We start from the raw sequence: 11,616 nt of genomic DNA, 5'->3' as shown, positions 1-11,616 counted from the left end.
CCCCAGACCCCTCGCCGCCCGCCCCCCGCCTCCGGCCCCTACCCGACGGCCGCGCGTGCCCAGAGCGCCCCCTGGCGGCCCCGACGGGGCGGGGGGAGAGGGGATGGAGGGTGGGTGGGCGGGGCTGGAGCCGCCGTGGCCGCGCCCCCAGAGAGCCCCGCCCCCCGTGCGCAGGCCCCGCCCCGCGCGGTCCCGGCCGCCGCCCGCGTTCTGGGCGCCCGGCGCTCCGCTTTCTCGCTCCCGCCGCCTGATTTCGCGGGGCCTCCTCCCTCTGGCCCAGCCGCCTGCGTTCCTCTGATCCCAGCAGCCCGGGGTTTTTCTCGGGCGTGAGGCTGGGGTGGGCTCCGGATTGTGAGTTTGGGGGTGCGTGGGGGGCCACCAGAGCGAGCCGGTGTCCGAGAAGGGGCCGTACCGGGTCCCGGTCCAGGGTGGACAGCGCAAGGTGTGTGCGTGGGCGGCTCGGGGCCGGTCCTTCGCCGCTCCGTGCCTCAGTTTCCCCATCTGTACCACGGATTATCATCTGTAGATCCTCAGGGTTGTAGTAAGGATTCAATGAGCAACCGTGCCGGGCCCGTGGTGAGCAATGTCCAAGTGTCCGTCACTATTGTCGCCAAGTGCTCAGTCCCAGTGACACGCGCACCCTGGGGGGGAGACATGGGCGTGGCACCACTGGCCATTCACATGCAGACCCTCAAACCTTTGTCCCTGGGGGGGTGGGTCACACCCATCAGCATGCCCAGACACCCAGACATCCGTACACACACACAGTTCCCTGGAGGGACACACACACACGATGTGCACAAGCGTCTCAGTGCACTGGTCCTCAGAGAAGGTCCAGGGGGCACGTGCATGCACACTCGGTGGATCCTTACACACTCCCACGCTGCCTGGCGCTGTTAACACACACACAGCGGTCACACACACTTTTCACGCAAAAACCCCCGAGCACAGGGGACCCCCGCCAACAGCCACACGCGCACAGAAATTGCGGAGACACGGTCGCGCGTGCACACACGCTGGACCCGTCTGGGAGCACAGCCCCCGCGCCCTGAACACCCGCAGCCCAGCCGGGAGGCCACCCCACCCCAGCCAGCCCTCATTAAGCTGTCACCAGCTGCCCCTGGGCCGCCTCCGGCTCACCCTGAACGCCGACGGGGGCCGTGGGGGCGGGGCGCGCAGACACATGGGACGCGGGACACACACATGTGCCCACCATGTGGACGCTCGTAAAGCAGTCGTCCTGGCAACAGCGACTTGAAAGACCCCGGTTCTTCCGCTGGGCTGGGGGGGAGGGGGCAGGGCCTCGGGGATGGGGCCACAGGGGGGCCGGACCCCAGGACCCACGCCCACCTTCCCCTACAGACAGAGAGCCTGTCACATCCCGGAGCACACACACACTCCCACCAGGGAGGAGACCCCGTCACACTCAGGGCCAGCCCCCCGTGATCACACCGGATGCAAGTGTGACCTTCCCACATCATCGATGTGTCACCTCACAGCACCCTGGGTCACCCTCTGGCACCAACCCACACACTTGGTCACCCGCCCCCAGGACAGGCGGTGACAGACAGACACCCCATCACACCGGCTGACTCACAGCGCCGCGGGAACTGGGGCGCACGCGGGCGCCCCCCCCCTCGGGTCCCCACCCCCCGTCTGGGCCCGGCTGCCCGCGAGGCCGAGGGGACCGGGGGCCGCTTCTATTTGCAGGAAACACGGGTATTTACAATGCTTTATTTTTAAACCTTCCTGGTTCCAGTCTGGGGCTGTCGCAGGGCGGGGGCGGGTGGCACCGAGCCGCCAACCTCCCAAGCTGAAAGCAGGGCCTGAGGTCTCCCCAGGGCACAGAGGTGGGGAAACTGAGGCTCGGCGAGGAGCAGGGGGCACCCACGGGCACGGGGCCCCTGAGGCTGATTCGAGCCTGCTGGCTCCTGGGTCAAAGCCGAGGCAGGGGTGTGACAGGCCAGGGGCGGCCAGAAGCCAGACCCCGCCACCGGCCCGCCCTCTGTGGTGTTTGCCTGGGAATTTGTTCCGCTCAGTCACAGCCTCCTCCGATGTCCCCCCCAGGTGGCTCTGGGTGATGCCTCCCCCTCCCCAGCCAGCTCTGGGCCCACTTGGCCGTTGTGAAACCTGAGGATCAGAGAGGTCAAGACTCTGCTCCAAGGTCACACAGGAACGAAGAGGCTCAAACCTGGGGGCCCAAGGACTGTAGGACGTTCAGCCACTGCCCCGGCCGCTCCTCCATCCCTGTCCCCCGGGGCTGCCCCCCCCCACCCCCCGGGTAGTCAGTGCTCCCAAGGGGGGTGTTCTGTTCGCGAGTAGAGGCCCAGGCGGCCGCTGGCCAAGATGCGGACTTGGCTGCTGGAGAAGTTTCCATCTTAGTGCCAGGAGCTGGTCCAGGCCCCGTGGACCCAGGGCTGTGCCTCGGGACCCCCAGGGATCAGCCCTGTGTGGTGGGAGCGTCCTGGCGCCGTCTGCGTCCTCTGTCCCTCTGGCCACCCCCGGCCAGAGCGTCAGCCACCCCCACTGAGCCCTGCCCCACCCTTCAACGTGCCGGTGACTGAGCTCGCTGGGCCTCAGTTTCCCTGTATGTGAAACGGCGTTCGCTCTGTGCCCAGGCTGAGGTGGGGGTGACATCGCTCTCCCCCGGGGTCCCGGGGACAGCTCAAGGCTGTGATGCCCAGCCACAAGGCCCCCCAAAATGAGGCTTCGGGGCTCTTGATTTGACAAAGTCACTGTCACCCCGAGCTGGGCGATGCTGAGAGCGGAGTGAGGCCTCGGGCCCGACGGGGACACAGCTGGACGCACACTCCTGGCGGGGTCACCGCAAGGGCTCTGGGATGGGGCCCATGAGGCCTGGGGGCGGCAGGAAGGGGCTGGATGGGAAAAGCAGGGCCGGTGGCCGTCCCCACAGGGCCATTTGCAGCCGCAGGTCACAGGTCGAGGGCCGTGTCCCTGGAGGCCCCAGGTCGGCAAGGCGGGAAAGCCATTAGGCTGCCCGAGGGGCGGGGGGGAGGGAACGGGGGGCTGGGGGTTGTGCAAGGGCCCCCGGGGCTCAGAGAGGCACAGACGCACACGCACGCGCCACATGTGTGCACACCGTCACACACACAGACAGACACACTCACACACAGTCACACGCACTCAGCAGTCACAGCTGCAAATGTGTCCCCCGTCGCACGCACACACATGTGCACAGGCCCCCAGTGTGAACACGCTGGCGCACAGACACAGACCACACGCGCACACGCAGCAGCGCACACGCCCGGCCCCCGCCCGCGTCCTTGGCCCCGACCCCCTGACCCCGCGTGCAGATAAGGGGCGGCCGCGCCTGATCAAGGAGGCCGCAGCACCGGGCACCGAGCCGGCGCACCCCCGACGAGGGGAGAGAGGGCGGGACGCAGGGAGCTGGAGGGAGGGGGGCGGGGGGGCAGAGACATGCAGAGACAGAGATGCAGAGACAGAGATGCAGAGAGACAGAGATGCAGAGAGAGATGCAGAGACAGAGATGCAGAGATAGAGATGCAGACAGAGATGCAGAGAGACAGAGATGCAGAGACAGAGATGCAGAGACAGAGATGCAGAGAGACAGAGATGCAGAGACAGAGATGCAGACAGAGATGCAGACAGAGATGCAGAGAGACAGATGCAGAGAGAGATGCAGAGACAGAGATGCAGAGAGACAGAGATGCAGAGAGAGACACAGAGAGACAGAGATGCAGAGAGAGACGCAGAGAGACAGATGCAAAGAGAGAGACAGAGGGAGAGAGAAAGAGAGAAATGTGGAGACAAGACATGGAGGGAGAGTGAAATGCAGAGGAAGATATGAGAGACAAAGGGACACAGAGAGAGAAGGAGATACAGAAAAGACCAAAAAAGAAAAAAAATTAAGGGGCTGGCACGTTCTGCTTCATTGGCCCAGAGTTCGCCAGTTCGGATCCCGGGCGCAGACTCAGCACTGCTCGTCAAGCCACGCTGAGGCAGCGTCCCACAGAAAATAGAGGAAGATGGGCACAGATGTCAGCTCAGCGACAATCTTCCTCAGCAAAAAAAAAAAAAAAGAAAGAAAGAAAGAAAGAAAAAAATTAAGGCAGAAACCAGAATAAAAGAGAGCCAGGCCGGCCCAGTGGCACAGTGGTTAAGTTCGCATGTTCTGCTTCGGTGGCCCGGGGTTCGCCGGTTCGGATCCGGGTGTGGACATGGCACCACTTGACAAGCCATGCTGTGGCAGGCGTCCCACATATAAAGTAGAGGAAGATGGGCACGGATGTTAGCTCAGGGCCAGTCTTCCTCAGCAAAAAGAGGAGGATTGGCGGCAGATGTTAGCTCAGGGCTAACCTTCCTCAAAAAACAAAAAGAAAGAATAAAAGAGAGCCAGAGGCAGAGAGCCGGTCACCGAGCAGAGCCCCAGAAGCTCTTCCCAGGCCCCGCCCACCCCCACCCGCTGCCTCAGTCTCCCTGCCTGCTCAGGGGCCCCGGGTCCCCGCCTCCCTCCTGTGTCCTCAGATCCATCAAGGTGGGGCATATGGAGGACGACTCAGGCCTAGTTCTGGGGTGGAGGGGGGACATCTTCCTCAGTGTCCCCACACTCTGTAGGGTGACACTGGGAAGTCCTCGCCCCTGCCACAGCCTCAGCAAAGGTGGGACCCCCTCCCAGAGCAGGTCCTGCCCCCTGCGTGCCTCAGTTTCCCCGGCCATGATGCATTCCCTCAGCAAGTGTTCACTGAGCGTCTGCCATGGGCCAGGCCGCGTGCCGGGCACTGGGGACACAGAGTGACCAGGGCAGACCCCACTCCCGGCCTCTCTGGGCACACAGTCCAGACAGAGGGCACACGGGCGCGTGGCCAGCAGGTCCAGGGTGACCGGGGCCGCGATGGGGGACCCTGGAGGCGGCACTGGCTCCGCCCTGAGCAGCGGGCAATCAGAGAGGCTTCCAGACAAGCTGAGGAGTGAGGTGACTGGGAGCAGGGCACAGACTTCCTGGGAGAGGGAACAGCATAGGCAAAGGCTGGGAGGCAAGACCGGCTCACGGGAGTTTTGGACTGAACTTGGGGGTGCAGTTCAGGGAGTGAGGGGGTGACGAGGGATGAAGCTGGGGAAGGCAGCAGGGGCTGGGGCACTAGGGAGCCATGGAAGGATTGGGAGCAGGGGAGGCCCACGGTCAGGCCTGTGTTTTGCACACAGCTGTGGGAGGCTGGGGTGTTGGGGGCAGGAGGGGAGACTGAGGCCTGAAAGATGAGGTGACGGGGAGAGACGGGGCGGACTGGAGAGAGACTGGAGGGTCTGGCTCAGGACTCGGCGGGCAGCTGGGAATTCAGGTAGAGCTGACGTGAACCCCTGCTCCCTCTGCACAAGAGGAATAATTGAGTGAATATGTGAAAACGGCTCGGAACGGGGCCTGGTATACAGCAAGCGCTCAATCATTGTGCAGCTACTGATAAACGGTTAATACTATACTGTGATCATTAATATACTAAATAAGAAGGAGGAATTAATCCTATTCATACCATGGTTCCCAATGGCCAGTCCACAGCCCCCCTCCTACAGGAAGCCTTCCGGGATTGCCTTACACAGAGCAGGCAGGGCAGAGCCTTGGAGGCTGAGGCCCGGAGAGGCGACGCCACATGCCTGAGGTCGCCCTCTCTGGGCCTCAGTTTCCCCAGCTGTCCAGTCGTCTCCCCAGAGTGGTCTGTGGGAGGATGGAGGGGAGAGCGCCGCAGAGGACAACGGGACGGGCGGCCCCGGAGGCGGGTGATGGGGGCTGCGAGGAAGGTTCCAGAAGATTCCAGAGGTTTCTGCCAGCTCTGCCGAGTCCACCGCCTTATTCCCAGATTGGCCCCCGGGGGGCAGCCGAGGCCGGAGACGGAGGACCGGCCGCCCCGCCCGCCCCGTCCACCGGCTCCCGGGTCTCGGAAGAGCCTGGCGGGCTCAGGCGCATCCCTCCCGTCCTCGGGCCTCAGTTTCCCCATCTGTTAAGGCGAGCAGCACGGCCCCTGCCTCGGGTCCCTCCGCGGGGCGGGCGGGGGCCTGCGTGTCCCCAGCACGTGCTCCCGGGATTCGGGGCAAATAACACTCGTAACGTAATAGTAACGACCGTCGCGATGCGCACGGATGGGTCATTTATTGAAGCCTTATCTTCGAAGGGGGGTGGGGGGGCGCTGATCAGCCCCCTCCTCCTGATGGGGAAACTGAGGCAGAGAGAAGCTGAAGGACGGGCTGCCCCGGAGCCCCAGGGCCCCCTCTCCCCAGGAGCAGGGTTTGGGGGTCTGCTTTGTGCATTGCTGTCACCCCCGCATCTACGAGAGCATCCAGCACCCGGGCGCTCAACAAATTACCGGCTGAATGAGAGCCCCGCATTCATTCTATCAAATTCTATAAAAGTAGTAGACTTAAATTTTTTTAAAACTCCAGCAGGAAAACACAACTACGGCCCGCGGGCGGCCGGCTTGCGAACCTCCCCCAGGACCGTCGAACGACTTCCGGTTCCCCCAAAGGGCCCAGAGGGCGACCCGAGCCGAAGCCCCGCCCCCACGCAGTCCCCGCCCCTCGCTACGTCGACGCGCGGACAATGGCGTCACTCGAAGCGACCCGGGCATGCGCACTTCCCCAGCACGGCCGGGGAAGACACGCGCGCGACCCGGAAGGCCTTCCCGCCACAACTCAAAGCGGGCGTGAGGGGGGCTGATGGCGGAGGGAGCGACGGAGGCCCCTGCAGAGAGTGGTGGCGGAGGCGACTCAGGAGCCGGCGCGCTGGAACGGGGAGTGGCGCCCATTAAGCCGCAGTGAGTCGCCGGGGTAGGGAGAGAACCTCACGAGGCCTTCCCGGCACCCGTAGCGCGGCCCAAGCAGGGCATGCCGGGAGATGGGGTAGCGGCTCAGAGCGGGAAGCTCGCATGCTCTTCGGTCCGGGCTGTTCCTCCGCCCGCAGGCTCAGCGGCAGTACCGGGGATCGCGCACGTTGAGAGCTGTCACAGGCGCGCAGGTCGCCCCAGTGCACGCTGGGGTGGGCGGGGTTTGAGGCGAGGGCCGCAGTGCATGCTGGGGACTGTAGTCTTGGCGTGTGGCGAGACTTGCACATGTGCACCTCTGAAGGGAGTCCTGCGGGGCATACTGGGAGATGTGGCGGCTGTGGCCTCCATTGCAAGGCACGTTGGGACGTGTAGTTTTCTTTAGCCTAACGTGGCCAGGGAGGTTCGTGCCTGGTACATGTAGTTTGGCTCAACGCTCTGAGAAATGGGGACACAGGGACAAAATAGGTCCTGCCTGTGGCCTTGCAGTGTTCCCAGGCTGGTGGCTGGCCGGTTCTAAGTAGTGAGCTCCCCATCAGCAGAAGCATGTAAGCAGCGGCAAGTGTTCTGAGTCCCCTTCCCCAGCGTTCGTTGAATCTGAGCCCAGAGGAGGGACCCCCCCTCTGACCAGCCCTCCTTTCCCCCGCCTCTCTGCGGGCAGATACCTCACCACCAAGGAGCGGTTCCACGAATTCCTGGAGGCCAAAGGGCAGGAGAAGCCCAGCCGGGAAACTGAGGCAGGAGACCCTGGTGGCAATGACCTGGGTGAGCCTGAGGCCAAGCGGATCCGGCTGGAGGACGAGCAGACAGGGGATGGGCGGACGGAGGATGGGCAGACGGAGGACGGGCGCACGGAGGAGGCAGCCGAGCCGGGGGAGCAGCCGCAGGCTCAGAAGAGGGCCCGGGGCCAGAACAAGGGCCGGCCCCACGTGAAGCCCACGCACTACGACAAGGACCGGCTCTGCCCCTCCCTTGTCCAGGTGAGCGTCACCATCGCCACCTTCAGCCTGCGCCCCAAATCAGTGTCACTGTGGTTCCCACCTTCCAGATGGAGAAACTGAGGCTCGGCGAGGTTATAGACCTGCCCGAGGACACACAGCCGGCAGGGGCGGGATGGGGGTTCCCACCCCGGCCGCCCGGCCTCTCCTCGTCCTCCGTCCCTGCCTCTGTTTCCCCGCAGGAACCGGCCACTCAGTGTGCGTTTGGGGCCCGCTGCCGCTTCCTGCACGACGTGGGCCGCTACCTGGCGGCCAAGCCGGCCGACCTGGGCCCGCGCTGCGTGCTCTTCGAGACCTTCGGCAGGTGCCCCGCGGGCGTGACCTGCCGCTTCGCCGGGGCCCACCTGGGGCCCGGGGGCCGGAACCTGGTGCGACAGGAGCAGGGCGTCCAGGCCCCGCCCGTCCGCAACGGCCTCGACAAGGCCCTGCAGCAGCAGCTGCGCAAGCGCCAGGTCCGCTTCGAGCGCGCCGAGCAGGCCCTGCGCCAGCTGAGCAGGGGCCAGCTGCCGGGTCCCCCCTCTGCTGTCCCCAAGGCCACAGAGGCCGAGGGTGCCCCGGCGCAGGACCCCCAGGAGCTGGGCACGGTGGCTCCTGCCAGTGGCCCCGTGCAGACCTGCGGGGCCCTGACGGACGAGGACATCGTCAGGCTGCGGCCCTGTGAGAAGAGGCGGGTACGTGTCACAGGTTCCTTGCTGAGGACGCTAGCAGTGCGGGGGGCAGAGAGAGCTGGACACACATGCCCAGCCCCGGAGCGTCAGGCCTGGGGCAGACCGAGGCAGTGAGAAAGGCTTCCTGGAAGAGGGGGCATTGCGATTGGGGTTTTGATGGTTGAGTAGAAGCTCTCTGATGGAAGAAAACATGGGGAAAAGAACATTTCTCATAGAAGGACTGGTTGAGATGTGCAGAGACCCAGAGGTGAAAGGGGCCCAGGCCGGTTGAGGCAGGACAAAGAATATTCTAGACTGTAGGGGGAGGGGGGCCCAAGAGGCCTTGAAAACCAGGGCAGAGGGTGGAGTGGAGCTTCACTGTGCATTTCCTTTTCCTCCAGCTGGACATCAGTGGCAAACTCTACCTGGCTCCCCTCACCACGGTAGGCCCGCGTGGGGTGGGCCAGCGGGTGGAGGCCTGGCTGGGTCCCCCCGACGGTGCCCAGTGTGGCCCCGCCCTCACACGTCCCACCACCCACAGTGCGGGAACCTGCCCTTCCGGCGGATCTGTAAGCGCTTCGGGGCCGACGTGACCTGCGGGGAGATGGCCGTGTGCACCAACCTGCTGCAGGGCCAGACGTCCGAGTGGGCCCTGCTCAGACGCCACCAGTGCGAGGACATCTTCGGCGTCCAGGTGGGCGCCGCCCGGGGCGGGGGGTGGCAGAGAGGAGGGCCTCCCGGCTCCCGTGCCCTTCTCGGCTCAGCCACACGCTTCCAGGGCTGATGGCCTTGGCGGGGGGTGCGCCGAGGCCGGTGGGGGCAGTCCGGACGGGCCTTCACGCCCTGCCCCCCGCCCCAGCTGGAGGGTGCCTTCCCGGACACCATGACCAAGTGCGCCGAGCTGCTGAACCGCACCGTGGACGTGGACTTCGTGGACATCAACGTCGGCTGCCCCATCGACCTGGTGTACAAGAAGGTACAGCGCCTCGGGCCCCGGAGCCCAGAGCGGGCACAGCCTGGGGGGCGCGGGGGCCTCCGTGCCTCGGTTTCCCCATCTGGCCGGCCCGGGGCCTGGCCTCGCTCACTTCAGTGCCCGTCTCTGCAGGGTGGGGGCTGCGCGCTCATGCAGCGCTCTGGCAAGTTCCAGCAGATCGTGCGCGGCATGAGCCAGGTACGGGCCTCGTCCCCTCCTCGTCCCCTCCTCGTCCCCGCCTCGTCCCCTCCTCGTCCCCTCCTCGTCCCCGCCTCGTCCCCTCCTCGTCCCCGCCTCGTCCCCTCCTCGTCCCCGCCTCGTCCCCGCCTCGTCCCCGCCTCGTCCCCGCCTCGTCCCCTCCTCGTCCCCGCCTCGTCCCCGCCTCGTCCCCGCCTCGTCCCCGCCTCGTCCCCTCCTCGTCCCGCCTCGTCCCCGCCTCGTCCCGCCTCGTCCCCGCCTCGTCCCCGCCTCGTCCCCGCCTCGTCCCCGCCTCGTCCCCGCCTCGTCCCGCCTCGTCCCCGCCTCGTCCCGCCTCGTCCCCGCCTCGTCCCCTCCTCGTCCCCGCCTCGTCCCCGCCTCGTCCCCTCCTCGTCCCCTCCTCGTCCCCGCCTCGTCCCCAGCCGCTGACCGCCCGTCCCCGCAGGTGCTGGACGTGCCGCTGACGGTGAAGCTCCGCACGGGCGTCCAGGAGCGCACCCCCCTGGCCCACCGGCTGCTGCCCGAGCTGCGCACCTGGGGGGCGGCCCTGGTCACGGTGGGTCTCGGGGCGGCAGGTGGCGGGGACGCACCGATGGCCCCTTCTCACGGCGTCTCTCCTCCCGCTCCCCCTCCGTCCCTGTGTCCGCCCGCCCGTCTCTCCGTCTGTCCGTCTCTCTGTCTCTCAGCCCGTCTCCCGCCCTCTCTGACCTCCGCTCCCGGCCCCCAGCTCCACGGCCGCTCCCGCGAGCAGCGCTACACCAAGCTGGCCGACTGGCGCTACATCGAGCAGTGCGTCGCGGCCGCCAGCCCCATGCCCCTGTTCGGTGGGTCCCCTGCCCTCCGCTCGCCCCCTCCCGCCCGCCTGGATGCACGCAGCCCCCTGAGGCCCCCGCCTCTGTCCCGCAGGGAACGGGGACATCCTGTCCTATGAGGATGCCAACCGTGCCATGCAGACGGGCGTCGCGGGCGTCATGATCGCCCGGTGAGTGGACCCACCGGAGCCCCCGGGCCTGGCCTGAGCCTGTCGCGGCAGCTGGGGTCCCCAACCCCACGGGCTCCTTGCTCTGCTCTGTGGGTGCCCGACGGGGCCCAGGGACGCCTGGCGGCTGCGGCTAGCAAAACTGGAAGTTTCTGGGGCTTTCAAGGGTGAGCGCGCGGGGCTTTGGTGCCATCGAGCGTGTCCCCTGCCCCGCAGCGGCGCCCTGCTCAAGCCCTGGCTGTTCACGGAGATCAAGGAGCAGCGACACTGGGACATCTCGGCGTCCGAGCGCCTGGACATCCTGCGGGACTTCACACACTACGGCCTGGAGCACTGGGGCTCGGACACGCAGGGCGTGGAGCGCACGCGCCGCTTCCTCCTCGAGTGGCTGTCCTTCCTGTGCAGGTGGGCGCCCGCCAGGCTGCGTGGGGACGCCAGTGTCGTGGGGCCCCCCAGACCAACCGTGTCCCCGCCGCCGGCCGCAGGTACGTGCCCGTGGGCCTGCTGGAGCGGCTGCCACAGCGCCTCAACGAGCGGCCGCCCTACTTCCTGGGCCGCGACTACCTGGAGACACTCCTGGCCAGCCAGCGGGCGGCCGACTGGATCCGCATCAGGTGCCAGGAACCACGTGGCTGCACAAGGGGCGCTGAGCCCGGGGGGGGGGGGGGGGGGGGTGGCGCCCAGTGGGGGCCGGGCTGACTGTGCGCCCCTCGCCCTCCCACAGCGAGATGCTGCTGGGACCTGTGCCGCGCGACTTCATCTTCCTGCCGAAGCACAAGGCCAACGCGTACAAGTAGCCACGGGGCGGGCGGGGATCCCTGGCCCCGAGACAATAAATTTTATTCTTTGTAAGCCAGGCCTTTCTGTGACTGTCTCAGGAGATTTCTCTCCACGCCGGCGTCCCTGTCCCCACAGCTCCCTTTCTCCTTCTCACTGTTTACCACAGTCCCCCTGGCCACCCTCCCGGGGCCCAGCCAGGTCTTGGCCACAAAGAAGCCACCGGGGCTCGTGATGGGGGGGCCTCAGCCTGCAG

At 66.4% G+C, this 11,616-nt stretch overlaps 1 protein-coding gene across 2 annotated transcripts; it reads left to right on the top strand.

Moving 5' to 3' along the window:
* The first annotated feature begins 6,556 nt into the window (after window positions 1-6,556).
* On the top strand, window positions 6,557-11,435 carry DUS3L (dihydrouridine synthase 3 like). 2 transcript variants are annotated; one of them, XM_044753159.2, is made up of 13 exons: window positions 6,557-6,782; window positions 7,450-7,768; window positions 7,969-8,457; window positions 8,835-8,876; window positions 8,975-9,127; window positions 9,293-9,409; window positions 9,539-9,604; window positions 10,050-10,160; window positions 10,332-10,428; window positions 10,511-10,586; window positions 10,800-10,988; window positions 11,069-11,197; window positions 11,308-11,435. In XM_044753159.2, the coding sequence occupies exons 1-13, from the start codon at window positions 6,685-6,687 to the stop codon at window positions 11,378-11,380; spliced, it is 1,959 nt and encodes a 652-aa protein (XP_044609094.1). In that variant the 5' UTR covers window positions 6,557-6,684; the 3' UTR covers window positions 11,381-11,435. The 2 variants fall into 2 exon arrangements, with proteins under 2 accessions (XP_044609094.1, XP_044609091.1); XM_044753156.2 differs by having other exon boundaries at window positions 6,569-6,782; window positions 10,050-10,428.
* Window positions 11,436-11,616: the final 181 nt, after the last annotated feature.

The sequence above is a fragment of the Equus asinus genome, chromosome 20 (assembly GCF_041296235.1).
Source record: "Equus asinus isolate D_3611 breed Donkey chromosome 20, EquAss-T2T_v2, whole genome shotgun sequence".
In the NCBI taxonomy this organism is placed as follows: domain Eukaryota; kingdom Metazoa; phylum Chordata; class Mammalia; order Perissodactyla; family Equidae; genus Equus; species Equus asinus.
The sequence above is the reverse complement of the archived record's forward strand: the minus strand, read 5'-3'. Positions and strand labels throughout refer to the sequence as shown.

What these genes read in the sequence shown, in the direction of transcription:
- DUS3L (XM_044753156.2), top strand. Translation starts at nt 6,685, where the DNA reads ATGGCGGAGGGAGCGACGGAGGCCCCTGCAGAGAGTGGTGGCGGAGGC. An exon ending in TCGACCTGGTGTACAAGAAG is followed by an intron (nt 9,410 to 9,538) that starts GTACAGCGCCTC and finishes CCGTCTCTGCAG; the next exon opens with GGTGGGGGCTGCGCGCTCAT. An exon ending in GCCGACTGGATCCGCATCAG is followed by an intron (nt 11,198 to 11,307) that starts GTGCCAGGAACC and finishes GCCCTCCCACAG; the next exon opens with CGAGATGCTGCTGGGACCTG.